Genomic DNA, 16,106 nt, shown 5'->3' with positions numbered 1-16,106 from the left:
TAACTGGAAACTAGAAATACCTAATACAAAATAGGTTTTGGTTTATCAAGAGATTTGGTAAGCATAGTTTTGTAAAACTGTATCCTTTCGAAAATCCGAGCTTAGTTTTCCTTTTCCAATAACAAAAAACATTACCATATTTCTTTCAGAGAGCGAGTAATAGCGCTAGGACTAGAGTTAATACTCAAGTTCCAACCGTAACAGTGGAAGCGAGTAAAGGCGCTATATCCTTGGTTTTGAAACCCGAACATAAGGAGGAAATACGTATGTTCCATCCCAGGAAATTGGTCAACAAAGGAGTGTACTTTCTTAGCTCTATCACTCCCAACGAATTAGGTATATTACTTCTTACACACGGATCGGTTGGTACGGATTGTCCCCGATCTTAGATTATATTGTATTATATTGCGCTACACAGTAGACCTGGTCGTTGACAAAAAAAAAAGTATGGAAATCATTTTTTTAAATGGTGGATATCTTTTTCCAGGATCCTGTCAAGAACTGGCTGTGTTTGTGTAGACTAGACTAGACTAGACTAGACGGGACCTGTTGTGCTCTTGGTTCCCATATGGTTCCTGCAACTCCGGATCTTCTGGATCATGTTCAAGATCGGGAATTTGCTCCGAAATGGCAATTTCGGGCAACTTATCAGATGGACTCAAAACGAATGAAAATCAACTCCGGGAGTGATTTTATGAATTTTGATACCAATTTTGTTTGATTTTATTGCCAATTGTACTAATTTGTTCCCCCGGAACATGCTCCCGAAGATCCGGATTTACAGGAACCAGATGTAGTCACAGGTTCATGTCGCACAGTGATTCGAATTGTATGGCAGAGGCGGTCATAAATATTTTTTTTACAGAATTGCTCTTGAAAATTACTGAAATCGACAGAATTAGGTGTTTTTCGACTATAACGAAGTTTTCTGGGACTGCCGTCAAAAGTTTGACCATTGAATTTCAAAATACGGCAGCATTCAAAAGTTTTGCCTTCTCGGAAAAAGTCCCTTTGCGAAATTTAGGCACAATCTGGTTTCGTTAAGTGAACCCTCGAAGCGATCTTTTTCTTCTCTTACGTTATTCTTCTGGAATAACTTCAAAAAAAAACTTAATATTTTCTCAAGAAGCTCTCGTATTTTAACACCAAATAGCAAAATTCGAATATCGACAAATGTTTAAGAACAAATTTGTAAACTCGAGCTGAATGTACCACAATCCTTCTAAAAAACAATGTAAAAAGTATGAAATTCAAACGAAAAAGTAACCATCTTTTGCCGCTTGTCATCGACTAAGGTGCAAATATATGCAGCTGGAACCTTTAACAAATCTCATTTATGTCCTAAATCTTCCGTTTGGTGGTAATTTGGTGATAGTATCTCGCGCGGAACACATTTAAAAGTTTACATGAATTTAAGTATGAGTGGTGCTCTCTGACTTTATTACAACGTTCCCTCTAACGTCTAATTATGATTACAGTTTAGCACATTCGTATCCAAACAACACCGTAATAGCAAAACAAACCTGTTTTCGGAAGGCTCATGATGAAAATAAACAGATGAACCATTTTAATTTGTTCTACAGCGGATATGTACACAAGGCAAAAGAACACGTCTGTTTTAGTTAATTTTGCAAATGTCAAACAACATCCCTTATTTCGTACTCAAAAATAAACTCTTCACAGAATAGGCCAACAAAAAAAGCTTTTCTGCATTCTCAGGTCTATAACCAATCCATTTAATCAATAATAGTCAGAAAACAAAAAAACTTCTTTTCTATTTTTGGCATATGGGCGAACCACTGTGCACTGGCTTGTCGGTCCCGGATTCTAAAAGTAGACAGATTTTCCAATCTTTTGACAGGCCAAGATCGAAAATCGACTAAGAAATAAAATAGCAAGAAGCATTTCAATTTGTAGGTACATAACGGTTAACTGCATACATATTTATATATATATTTCAATTTGATATTTGGTTTGAGACAAGTTTCCATAAATTTTAATGAAAAGATTGCTACAAAATTTAAATACTCATTTTCATTCGCTTTCAATGAGCTAACGTTCCTATTGAAAATGTTAATTGAATTTAAAATTATTGGAACACTATAATTTTGAAACAATGTTATAGGTATACATTTTCTAATTTGGTTTGCTTCAAACATGAACATATTTCCATCAGATTATTGTCAACGCCGTATTCTATTCAACCATTTTAGCGGTCATTTCCGAACTGGCTGAGAAGAATATGCTGTGACTTCGAATATTATTTACCCTGCTCTGAGCCACCAAACGGGCAGGATATTCTTCAAAAATGCATTGCAGAGTTTCCATAGATTAGAAATTTTCGAATCTTGTGACAAACTTTGACCCATGTCTATGCTGGTGGCATATAGTGCACAAATCTTTACTAACAATATGACGAAACATCTAATTCCAAGCGCCGTCACTTCTATCTGGAATAATTCTCTTAGTTCAATGCACTAGTTAGATCAAGGTCACAACTCATTCAATGATTGTTCCTGCACAGTATACAAGCTCCTGTCGGTAAATAGAACGCAAATCGTAAATAGACGTATATTTTTATTCAAATCTTTCAGCTTGAAACACCGCACCATCAGTTTTGTTTATGTCCCGATGTACGTTGAATTACTCGCGATGTTTTTTTTTTGTTGTTTACTTTAATTAGTCAGCCGCTTCCAAATATTGTTTGGCCGTCGGTTAGTCATACTGCTCAAACTTATTCGATTCGAAAAAAAAACGATTGATAGAACCATTTCTCACTCTCATTTTCACTTTGTTTACACCGCTACCGTCAATTGAACTGACTTTGTCTGTACTTTTGTTTGCCATTAATATGAATGAAATACACAAATTTTACATTTAAATTGTGGTCACTCTCTTCTACAGTACTGAAAGAGAACGAGAATCCCGCGGGATTGCGCAAACCGCGAGAAATCATGAGCGGCGCAATGCATTAGTGCGCTAGTTGACAGCTGATAGTCGAACCGGCTCGCCAGTTCTATGTTACGAGCATCGGCGGTCGGTTGTTGTATCATACGCGTGAGTAGTTTGTAAGTGAACCGTTTTCAAAGGTACATTCGGAGTGCGGTTTGTGGTTCATCATATACCATTTGTTTATGCTGAAGTTCAAAGCTCCCTGGATCAATTAACTTTCATCAATAGGATCCCGATTTGCGCTGGAAAAAGGTGGAAGGTACTACTTACGTAGACTTAATGGTTCCATCAGATTTGGTTGTTTTTACACACGTATACTTCACGTAGTTTCCAGAGTGATTACATTGTAGATAAATTACAAATCAATGCGGTAGTAGTTGAAATGGTTAAAGTTTTATTCAATTGCAATAACCATTAGAAGATCGGGAGGCTGCAAAGTGAAAACCAAAAACATTACTTTAAATTAAACTTTCAATATAAAATCTGTTTAAGTGCTCGATAAATCTGTTTCTCTGGACCAAATAATCATCATTGTCCATAATGCGCCTACCTTATCGTTAAGCTAACAATGTTAGCTTTTCCGAACTTATTCTTATGACAAAATATTTTAGATGGAAATAATTTATAATATTTTATATGGAAATTTATAATATTTTATATGGAAATCTCTGTGACGTTTTGTTGATGAGATGTAATTTTTTGAATGTGGCCACAATGAGAATAAATTTGTTTGGATGATTGTTATATGTGCAAATGAAAATACCCTAATCTGAAGGTGTTATACCTCAATATAAATCTGAAAGTTTGATAGAAAGCATCGTACAGCTACACATCTCAGAAAGTACAAGTTACAAACAACAAAGTTAGCAAATTTCGCAACCATTGATGGTTTTTGCTTGGTGAGTAACAAATAAAAATGGATATGAGCCATTAAATCTACCATTTTCGCATTTTTTATCACAAATATTTATTAGTCAAAACTGCAGTTTCACTTACTATAACTGAATTGAAAGTTCTGCAAGATCTTTTACCCATACTTTGTATCGTTACCAATACGCAGAATAAAAAAGTTATCGTACATGCGGTCGTGTCTAGGATACCACCCTCCAAGTTTTTTACAACTGCTGAGCCACCTGAAATAGATAACAACATCAATCAATGTTATTTACTTCACCACCAATTACCTCCAAATAGCAACAGACAATGGAAAGCTTGATCTTAATTGATTTTTATTTTATGTAACAGCGTTATCCGAGTCCATTCTTCAACTGGAGTCCAGTTCGTCTGGTGAAAAATCAACTGCAGCATGAAGCTCATTATGATAGTAACCTCTCTTCTGCTAGTTCTACTGAAAGTAAGTAACACCAAAGTGCTGATTTCAGCAATTGATTCACTCAACGGTAGGCCAACGTTCGATGAATACCAACAGCTACGCAAAAGTTTGATTGAGGAGGAAACGAATAAATTCCTAGGTGCCGACCTAGTGCTGAACGAAGATGAGACAGCCGTCAATGAATATCTGATGACGCTGAAGAAGGCGGAACTTGAACAAGGTTTCAATAACAGTTATACCTTCATTCCGGCACGACACTTCTTCGAAATGCTGGATCGTTTCAAAGAGTCGCGACTGTTTCATCTGATCCAACGGCTTCCCAAGGGGGGAGTACTTCATGCTCACGATACTGCCATCGGCAGTACCGATCTAGTTATTAAGGCTACCTATCAACCAAATCTTTGGCAAAAGGGTGAGTTTGATACGAAAGAAGATCCCCAATTTTTGTTTTCGAATGAGAAACCGGGTGAAGATGACTGGGAACCAGTTGAGAATATTCGTCAAAATTTGACTCCGTCTGTATACGATGAAAAAATCCGGAAACTTTTTGGTTTATACACAGAAAATCCTATCAATACCTACAAGACACTTGACGATGTTTGGAACAAATTCCAGCATATATTCGGTGTACTTACTCCGATCATTACATACGAACCAGTCTGGCGTCAGTATTATTATGCCTCTCTTCAGCAATTATATGATGATAATGTGCACTATTTGGAGCTTCGCGGTGTCTTACCGGACGTGTACGATTTATCCGGGAAAATTTACTCACCAGACGAAATCGTTCAAATTTATATTGATGAAACAGAGAAGTTTAAAAAGTCACATCCTCTATTTCTGGGAGCCAAGTTTATATATGCTCCCAGCCGGTTCGCAGACGATACTGAATTTCAAACCTTCACGGAAACAGCAAAGAGATTACATGAAAACTTTCCCGATTTCGTCGCTGGTTTTGATCTAGTCGGACAGGAAGACACCGGCCGGCCGTTAATTAGTTTTGTACCTGAGCTGCTGAAGCTCCCGGATTCGATGAAATTCTTTTTCCACGCCGGGGAGACCAACTGGAATGGGCTGAGTACAGATGAGAATCTCGTGAGTATGTCTTATATCAATAATGATTTATTTTGATTATACATCTTTTCATAGATTGATGCCATCCTATTGGGAACAAAACGAATCGGTCACGGATTTGCAATTCTCAAACATCCGAAACTGCTGAATGAAGTCAAGGAACAGAATATATGCCTGGAAATTAATCCAGTGTCCAACCAGGTTCTCAAGCTCGTCGATGATTACCGCAACCATCCGGCGGCCGTGTTCTTTTCCGACAATTATCCAGTTGTGGTTTCGTCAGATGATCCCTCCTTTTGGCGTGCCGCCCCGCTGAGTCACGATTTTTACATGGCCTTTGTGGGCATCTCCTCTGCCCATCATGATCTACGACTGCTGAAGCAATTAGCCATCAACTCGTTGGATTACAGTGCCATGGATGAAAGCGAGAGAAATGAGGCAAAATCCCGCTGGGAAGAATCATGGCACAGTGCGATGAAGGAGATAATAAGGGATGTAGTCAAATCGTCTTAGCCGTTAAAATTGTCTAGTTAATTCAATTAAGCTCGAGCTTTTTTGCATATTCTTCCTCATTTATTCCATTCTCCATACTAAATGTATGCAGTTAAAGAACATTAAAATGAAACCTAAAAAATCCATCACAACAAATTTTCAGGTTCTATCCTAGAGTTTTTCCATTTTAATTTGCAGTCTGACATCATTTACTTGACTGAAAACTTAATACCAAATAAGAATCAATGATACTAATTATTTATCATGATAGCAAAAAATATTAAAAATATATTATTGCCCGCTCAAATATTTAAAATAAATAAAACATACGCTTCTCTGATTCATTTTTAGATAGAAATGAACATCGAATAATGGTTGACTATAATAAATCATTGCTAAAATAGTAGCATGTTGAAGAAACAGCCAACCACTAATTTGTGTCTGAACTTGAGGAGAAAGTTTGTATGATACATTTTCAATTTGTCTTCCACTAAAAAAAAGCAAAGCCTTGGTGCTATATTCCGATTCGGAACTTGACCTTCTGTTTATTTATACACAGACTTCGCAGCCGACTGTTAAGTGTGCAGGACAATTGTGGGGCTAGCGCTACGATCCTACTGACACTAACAGTCTCTCCCAGAGCCAGATTTATGGGGGGGCCCAGGGGGCCCGGGCCCCGGGCCCCCACATTTTTAGGGCCCCCACAAATCGACAAAAAGATTTTTTATCTTTAAAAAAGAGATTTAATCAAAAGTTCGATTTACAGTAAGAAAATTCGAACAGACCATTACAATCTGACACTTTCCTTAAGTGTTATTTTTTCGCTAGCGCCAATATCGCAACTACATCCATAAGAGTTCACCTTGGATTCTCTTGGAATGACACACATTAACACACCATTTGAATCGAACCAGCCCGCATTAAACGCCTAGAGTTAAAGTTTGGCCGACTGTCATTAAAAGCGCCAATCGAAGTGTCAAAACTCGTTCCAATCGAACATCAGCAATGTTAAAACTATGATGAAAAAACTGTTGACTGTTTGATTGGAACTTTTCAATGACAGTCGGCCAAACTTTAACTCTAGGGCTTTAGCGTGCATGGGTGGTAAAGCAGATAAAGAAAATAACTCACAAGTTTTTTAATGCATTGCTTTTGCTCACTGGTCCGAATCAGGGATACCAGATGTGCTTTGCAAAATGCAGATTTTCTGAGCTCGTGTGCAAATTTAATTGACCTGCAGATATGTGTAGTTTTTTCCTAGTTTCCATTATTGTCAGAGTCGTCTTATATTTGTGCAGTCTTTCTCAAATTGTGTGTAAATTTTTGCCTGTGGATCGCATTTTTTTCAAATTGCGGTAGTTTTTTTTTCAGGTATCAAGAAAAAAGTTTGAAGATGAAACATATTAAAAATAGGTTGCGTGCGACTGTGAAGAATGAAAGGCAGTCAAACTTAGCATTATTAAGTTTCGAGTACGGGTATACTGAAGAAGTTATGTTGATTATTTAATTAATAAGTTTTCTGCAAAAAAACTCGTAAAGCATAGTTTCCAAGCGAAGTGAAAAATTTGACAAGTAAAAAGCTTAAATTTTCGCTTGGGAAATCTGTCGTGAAAACCCGTTTGTGGAACACGCAGGTATTTCACCAGTCTGCAATTTACAGTTTAAGTGAAGCGAAATTCACGAGTTTACACTCCGAGCGAAGTGAAAATTGGCTGCAACTGACAGAATATAAACGCACGCAAGTTTTTGCTTGCTGCTGCTTTTTTCACTAGCGTTTGCATGCGTGAAAAAAGTGAACACAAGAAAAAGATGAGATCCACAACCTTTCGCGATCGCACAACGATTTCGCTTGATCGAATTTGTCTACAGTTCCTAGCGAAGTGAAATTTTTGCAAGTTGCATTTTTCACGAGCGTAAAAAAATGATCATTTTGTATGAGATTTTCACTTCGCTTGGAACTCTAAATAGGACTTAAGAAAAAATTCTAACAAATTTTTGGTAATTTTTCAATAGCAAATAAATGCTTTTAACTCGTACGATAAAAAACAGTTTTGTTTAATTTTGGGGCCCCCACTATAACTGGGCCCCGGGCCCCCACAATCGTAAATCCGGCCCTGGTCTCTCCTGAGCCGAGACTCGAACCTACACCGACTGGCTTGTTGGGCCAGCATCGTACCTCGAGACCATCTGGGAAATGTTTTTTGTCTTTGACAAGAGGGTTTAAAATTGTTCCACAAGTGTTTGGACTTGAGCTTCTCTATGATTGGTTTATTCGTTGCAGAGTTAAAGTATAATAATACATGGCTTTTTAACATTTTTTCACTCCATCTCAAGTGTGCACACCTCATGTCAACCTCATGTCAACAATCTTCTCAGATGTGGCTCAAAATTTGAAAAATGGTTCATATAGTGCCACTTCTTGTAAAAAACTATATATTTTCTAATATAGGAATTAAAAAATACAATCAATTTTAAGCAGTAGTATTGTGAGATGAATGCTTTTTGCATTCAAAAGCGAAATTCCATTTTTCGGCAATTTAGAATATTACGATTTCAAATTTGATAACTTCATCGTTTTAACACCCTGAGGTATTATGAGCAAAACACTTACCCCTCAGGGGTATATTGAGCAAGAATCGGGTAGCAGCATTTTCAAAACACAAAATCGAATTTACTCTAATTTGTTTCAAATTCCCAATTCTTATCTTGCTAATATCTTTGTTAAGATTATTGACATTCTGAATGATACAATTTTAAGGAAATCAGCCGAAGAATTCAGAAATCCAAATTTAAACCGGATCATTTATCGAATATTTGACACTTTCTCGCAGACATCATCTGCATTATTTTCCCGGCACATACCAACGTACCTTATTGCACCAGTAAGTGGCCGTATGACTCAACTGAATACAATTCAGGCAGTTTATGCCCCGCGATACAAAAAGACGAACTGGTGAACGAACCCTGCTCACTTTAAAAGCAAGATACATTTTAAAACTATCTACTCTCGTAACTTAGGTGAGATCTTCATATTTTGACCGGCCAAGAATGCGACCCCCTTCCGGCAAAAGTAGGAGGATCTTGTTAATTTTGTTGTTATTGTATCTTGGAGTATTGCTTACACTTTTGATATTACATTAAACAGATTTCAAATAAGTTAATTTCCCGTCGAGATTAACCTTATTCAGTATTATAGGAGAATTGGGGCAAAATTGGCATGTTGCTAACATTTTATGTGGTTTTTGAGACTGTTTTTCTCAATGTGAGACATAATTTGACTACCACATGCATTTATTGGGGGATCTATTGATATTAGATAATATTTTGCTCTGTCAAATATATTAAAACCACGCAAAACTGCTTGCGTAGAATCAACGTTTTGAAGTAAATTTCTTTGCGATTTAAGATTCAGTTACAGCTTTCTACTGCTCTACCAGATATTTGGGAATCGGCGTGACATTCAAAAATTACAATTTGGGCCGAAAAAGTACAACCCAGGGCCCGGACGAATCGTATCGGTGCAAATTTTAACCGGAAAATTTGCAAGTTCAATTTTCAACACTGCTTCTGAAAAAAGCATATTCAATCCATAACTAACGACGAAATCCGCAGTCTTAAGAAAACAACTAGTATGTTGTTCAAAAGAAACTAATATTCCTTATGCAAGAGAACTAATTGTAAGAACTACATGTCTTCCAAGTTACGGTGGTGAACCAGCCTGAAATAAAAAAGGCAACCAAGTTATAGCGAAACAATAAAACTGGTTATGAAAGAAATACTTCTAATAGACTACCTTAGAACCGAACTTTTAACAACAAATTTAGAACTGATAGAATAGCTCGTTCTAGAGAAACTTTTGGCTTTCTCCTAGCAAAGTATAGCAATCAATGCAAAAACTTAATGTTTAAAAGTGCTCAAAAGGGCCGTGTGTCGTATATCACTCGACTGAGTTCGACGAGCTGAGCATTTTCTGTATGTGTGTGTGTGTGAATGTGTGAGTGTGTGTATGTGTGTATGTAAAGCTTTTCCAATCTCACTCGATTTTCTCAGAGATGGTTGGATCGATTTTCATTGAACTATTTGCAAACAAAAGGTGTAGTTGCCCCATATTGAATTTAATTGTAATCGGATTGTTAGTTTAGAAGTTATGTATCAAAAGGTGAAAATCACGAAACATCATTATCTCAGAAACTACCAAACCGAACTGAACAAAACTGATTTTCAAAGAACGGGCTACCAAAAACCCTTAACTTTTGAGTTTCATAAAAATTAAATATATGGTTTAAAAGTTATGTACAGAACGGTGTTCTAGAGACTCTTTAATATCACTCATGTTTCTCAGAGATGGGTGGACCGATTTTCACAAAATCAGTGTCAAATGGAAGGTTTAGTTGCCCCATAAGACCCGAATGATTTTTTCTGCAATCGGACTATTACGTTTAAAAATGTTTAAAAATTTCAAATCCAGCAAAGAAAAGAAATAGGTTTCGAAGACCACATAAACTCACTCACTTTTCTCAAAGAAGGCTAAACCGATTGTCACAAATCCGATTGCCTCATAACACCCTGTTGAATTTCATTGTAATCGGACTATAAATGAAACACAAATTTTGCACAGCTCAAGAACCACTAAAAAATACAACCAAATTTGGTATGTGAATGTATTTAGAAGTATTAAATATGTCCATAACAGTTCGACGCCCCTCCCTCTTCTGGAAGCACATGTTTCTGTACAAATTTCTGCACATCTCGCGAACTAATCAACAGAATGGAACCATGTTTGGCAGGGAATGTTTTTATTGGTAACCAATATGTTCCACAAAAGATCCAAATAATGGTCGCAGTGGTCCAAATCACACAAAAAAAATATGTTTCATAATCGACCTCGGGCAACATTTTGGATTGTAAGATAGCAACTTCTGGTTTTTGGAAAACAGCCGAAAATGGCCGATTTGCACCCAGTTTGATAATATCCGGATCAATTATGATACACAGGAGCTAAACTCGACCACAGATACCATTTTGAATTCTAAGATGGCGAGTTCCGGTTTCTGAAAACAGCTGAAAATGACCAAACACCACCCAATATGAGTGTTTCTTCAAACAAGTATGACGTTCAAAATCCAGAAATTGTTTCCAAATGCCATTATGGAATCCAAAATGGCGACTTCCGGATTCGGAAATACAGCGGCAAACGACCAAATACCACCCAATATGTGTATTTCTGGAATCGTAATGAAGCACTGGAGCCATAAATCGACTTCAGACAACGTTTTGAATTGTAAGATGGCAACTTCCGGTTTCTAGAAAACAGCCTGAAATAGACGTTTCCCATTAAATATGAGTATCTCCGGAACCAGATAGATGCACAGAAGCTGAAAATTGATCACAGACACAATCTTGAATTTTAAGATGATGACTTCCGGTGTCTGGCAAACAGCCGGAAATGACCAAATACCATTCAATATAAATGTTTTCAGAACCAGAATAACTCCCAGATGACAGAAAGTGGCCAAATATCACCCAATATGAGTATCTCTGGAGCCAGAATGTTGCAAGAAACTAAAAATTGACCTCACACACCATTATGAATTGTAGGATGGCAACTTATAGTTTGTGGAAAACAGTCACAAATGGCCGATTTCCGTCTAACATGAGTATCTCCGGATCTAGAATGATACACAGCAGCTGAAATCGACCACAGACCCCATTAAAGATTCAAGGTTGGCGACTTCCGGTTCCTAGCAAATAGCCGAAAATGATCGAATAACACCCAATATGGCTGTTTCTTCAACCAGAATGACGCTCAGAGGCCAGAAATTATCTTAAATACCATTTTGAAATCCATGATGGCGACTTCCGGTTTGTGAAAAACAGCCTAAAATAACTAATAATATCATCCAATATGAGTATCTCTGGAACCAGAATGATGCAATGGCAGGCACCATTTTAATTTGCTAAAAGGCAATTTCTAGTAAACAGTCTAAAAAGACCGAATTATACTCAATGTGGATATTTCCGTAATCAAGATGATGCATATAAACCAAACATTGACCCTGGACACCATTTTGAGTTTTAAGACGACCACTTTTAGTTTCTGGAAAACAACCAAAATAACTAAATACCTCCCAATATGGATATTTACAGTGTCAGATTGATGCCAGAAAATCTGCTGGAAATGACCGAATACCACCCAATATGAATATATTCAGAATTAAGGCGATCTACAGAAGCCCAATATCGAGGATGTTGTCATTTCGAAAAAACCAATCATTTCAAACGATTTGTTATTTGACTTTGATCATATACTATGTTCAATTCATCGTGCATTTGCAGACTTTAAACACATCGCAAGGAATCAATGAATTTGGAACGTTGCAATTGTACGATACCATATTTAAAATATTTTCAAGCCACATATATCGATCAAAGCAGGTATAGTTTTAAATATTCTTTGAATTTCTTTCCTTTCCATAACTTTTGAGCCACATATCAAATTGTTATGAAGTTTGTTATTTGTAAGTTTGAGGGATGACTCGTTCGTATGACGCTAGTTATGTTCAAATAAGTCATGTAATCTTTGAGGTAATAGACTTTCGTTGTTTTATTAACAATTTAATACATAACGGTTGCTTCAGTTTGATTAAAATCAAATGAAATGGGAACGTATAGGGCAGCAAAACTTTGAAACCACGTGTTCAATCATAATTCATCAGTTAACTCTTAATTAATCGGAATATATATAGTTTGCTTGTCTTTCAGTCACGCGCACGACAAACAAAAGTTACTCAAATTGCCTTTTTCCCAAGCAAACTCTTTAGCAGAGGTACACTAAAGTTTGTTATTTTTTTGTGGGTAGCATCGCAAACACTCCTGTTCTGACTACAAGTTACCTTTGCTTTTAGTCCTCCACTCACCTCTTCTCGCCTGGTTTGAAGCCAGTCGTAAGGAAATCAAAGCTAACTGCGTCCTAACTAATATTCGGCACACGTGTTAAATTAGCACATGGCTATAGGTTCTGATACAGGTGCATCGACAAAAACCGCCAAAAACGTAATAATGGGCGGAAGGCTATTTTAAGATGTAAGAAAGACATAGTATCAAAGATATCAAGCATGTAAATGAAATCTTAAGTTAGGCAAACCCCTGTCGGTTGATTATGAACGTTATTTTATAGTTACATGTCCAATAAGTTCTGAAATGTCATGGCATTATTATCAAAATTAGGTTGTCAAGTGGAATAAGGCAGTACCTGTTGTAGTTCATTGAGGATAGACTATGAAAAAGTGAAGAAAATAATGGGGATTATAAACCTTTTTGCTCGAGAAAATAAGCAGTTTGGTTTTTTGAAGTGAGTAGCAATTTTTATATGCATTGAAATATGTAATTTTTCAATAGTACAGATATTCGATGGCAAAAAGTTGTTTGTTTATTGAAAATATCAGTTACGACCGAAGACGTTAATAACGAACATTTACAAAAATTTGAAGAAAACCAGATGTAACTCGCCAAAGCCATTTTATGCAAAACATCATACCGAGTTTCAAGTTTAGCTTATAGCGCGTGACAAGCCGCACTTGAAATCTATCCAAATTTCTCCCTATTACTCAAAGCTCTAACAAAATTTACCAAAAGGTTCTCAAGAAGTTGTACTCAAAGATTAAGCAATATAATTTTTTTTCGATATTGTTAAAAATAGAAAAGACATTTAACCTACACAAGACATGCTGCACATATTGTACCCCAAATAAATTCTTTAAGTATACTACGACGTTCAAGATGTACAGAGAAAGGGATAATTATTTTGCTGATACGTGAAAATTTTAGCTGTTTCAAAAAAACTTAGAGTATAAGATAAACCTCTCCCGACGAGTGACATTCAAACTTTGATTCAAGTTCAACACTCATACTTGAAAATTTTCACGATGAAATTATTCAGTAAGGTACAGATTGAGCTATAATTTGCAATACAGTTTGTGTTAATTATGTTTATAGTCGATGAGTAATAAGAGTTTGAAGTTCATTTTTTGAGGTAAAAACTAATTTCTCTGCGCCGGGATCGGGTTAAGCTATTGGCCATCATTTTTGAACATTATGTTAAATCTGATCAACAGTTTTGATTTAAGATATTTTGATATATCGACATAAAAATTTCAAAGTTTAAAAAATTAAACATAGGTTTATCTACTATCCTGCAAATGCGCTACAGTAAGCCAACTTTTTTTATTTTTTATCAAATAAATAGAGCGGGGGCCTAGTGTGTTTGGTAACGTCTCCGCCAACCACGCTCGACGCCTGGGTTCGAATCCCACCGCCGACATAGGTGTCGATGGTTGTGAGGTGGCGTGATCCACTCACAACCAACCCAACTGGTCTAGATTCAATCCTAGCCGACACCGGGAGATTTTCTGAGGCGAAAAATCTCTGGGATCACGCCTTCCATCGCATGAGGAAGTAAAGCCGTTGGCGCCGGTCCGTTAATAAACGGGTCGTGAGTTAGGGTCCTGGGTGTGGAGTCGCCTCCCTGGGCGTCGGTGATTGGCCACAACAGTGGCGGAACTAGACCGACGGAAAATAAGCGAGAACAAAAAAAAAATAATAATATTTGTTTTCTTATGTAGAAGAAGACGAAAACAAAGAAGTAGACAAAGGTGGTGGTGATGGGATGAGGATGGGTTGTTACGCAACACTATAAAAGGTTTCTTTGATGGAACGCAGATGACAGATGTTTCATGCGCGTTATTCATCATGTGTGAAGTTATATCGGAGTATTAGAGAGGGATTTGAACTACCCATCAATGATTAAAAGAGGACAGTACTTTTTTGTTCCAAGCTTTGCTATTGTGAATAATAAATTGCAGAGACAAACTTTTGCATGTGTGAATATTTTTTTGAATTTTCATTTTCATTTTCATTTTAGATTAAATACCAATTTTTAATATTCCAAAACGCATTTGAAAGTGGCTAGCCACTACGGGCCAACTAGTTAATTAATAATATTGATCAAATCGGTTGTGTAGTTTCTGAGATAATGAAGTTTCGTGATTTTCACATTTTGGTACTTTACAGACGAAGTTACAGTCCGATTACAGTAAAATTCAATAGGGTGTTACGAGACAGCTAGACTTAATAATTGACACTAATTTTGCGGAAATCGGGTCAGCCATCTCTGAGAAAATTGAGTGAGTCCAAGTAGTCTTCGGAATATGTTCCTTTTCATAGCTGGATTTCATATTTTTAAACATAACAGGCAAAGTAATAGTCCGATTGCAAAACAAATCAATAGGGTCTTATGGGGCAACTAGATCTTCCATTTGACACTGATTTTATGAAAATCGGTCCAGCCATCTCTGAGAAACATGAGTGAGATTTAACAGTCTTCAGAACACGTATCTTTTCATAACTTTTGAACCACAAGTTCAATCTTTAGAAAATTCAAAAGTTAAGGGTATTTCAGGTAGCCCGTTCATTTGAAACCAATTTTATTCAAATCGGTTGCGTATTTTTCGAGATAATGATGTTTCATAATTTTTACATTTTGATACATTACCTCAAAACTGAAAATCTGATTTTAATAAAACTGAATAGGGTCTTATGGGACAACTAGACCTTTCATTTGCAATCGATTTCATGAAAATCGGTTCAGCCATCTCTGAGAAAAGCGAGTGAGAATAAAAATCTGCACATACACATACACACACACACACTCACACACACACACACACAGGCACACACACAGACACACACACAGACACACACAGACACACACACACACACAGACACATACAGACACACACAGACACACACACACACACACACACATACATACTGGAAATGCTCAGCTCGTCGAGCTGAGTCGAGTTATATATATACTCTTCTAGGAGTAAATATTTGAAAAAAAATTTCAAAATTGAGTAAAAATAAATAAAAACAAATCAAAGATAAATAAAACTACATAAACAAAATTTGAAAAATTAAAAAAAAATTACGTCTAGGATTAAAAGTAAACAACTATATATACACTGAACAAATTTTTTTTTTCGACTGCATTTTAGAATGTTAGTTAGATAGTTTTTTACTACCCAACATAAACAAGTGAGGGTAGTTATTAAAATTACTGGATACCTTTTTTAATTGTGGAACAAAAACACTTCTTCAATTATCCTGAATCGAAAAATTGATTTCTATTTGTTTACATTTGTCACCTTAATCCTTTTTCACGTGCTGCTTGATTAAAGATTAAGACAATGCTGAA

At 36.5% G+C, this 16,106-nt stretch overlaps 1 protein-coding gene across 2 annotated transcripts; it reads left to right on the top strand.

Annotated features, from left to right (window-relative positions):
• The first annotated feature begins 2,984 nt into the window (after positions 1-2,984).
• LOC129724571 (adenosine deaminase 2-like) lies at positions 2,985-6,336 on the top strand. 2 transcript variants are annotated; one of them, XM_055679564.1, is made up of 4 exons: positions 2,985-3,211; positions 4,198-4,306; positions 4,382-5,380; positions 5,435-6,336. In XM_055679564.1, the coding sequence occupies exons 2-4, from the start codon at positions 4,259-4,261 to the stop codon at positions 5,870-5,872; spliced, it is 1,485 nt and encodes a 494-aa protein (XP_055535539.1). In that variant the 5' UTR covers positions 2,985-3,211; positions 4,198-4,258; the 3' UTR covers positions 5,873-6,336. The 2 variants fall into 2 exon arrangements, with proteins under 2 accessions (XP_055535539.1, XP_055535538.1); XM_055679563.1 differs by having other exon boundaries at positions 2,986-3,211; positions 4,198-5,380; positions 5,435-6,334.
• Positions 6,337-16,106: the final 9,770 nt, after the last annotated feature.

Source organism: Wyeomyia smithii, chromosome 2 (genome assembly GCF_029784165.1).
Source record: "Wyeomyia smithii strain HCP4-BCI-WySm-NY-G18 chromosome 2, ASM2978416v1, whole genome shotgun sequence".
Taxonomy (NCBI): domain Eukaryota; kingdom Metazoa; phylum Arthropoda; class Insecta; order Diptera; family Culicidae; genus Wyeomyia; species Wyeomyia smithii.
Note: the sequence above shows the minus strand (reverse complement) of the source record. Positions and strands in the feature narration are given on the sequence as shown.

Coding starts and splice junctions, on each gene's coding strand:
- LOC129724571 (XM_055679563.1), top strand. CDS start 4,259: ATGAAGCTCATTATGATAGTAACCTCTCTTCTGCTAGTTCTACTGAAA. Junction 5,381..5,434: donor TGAGTACAGATGAGAATCTC/GTGAGTATGTCT, acceptor ATCTTTTCATAG/ATTGATGCCATCCTATTGGG.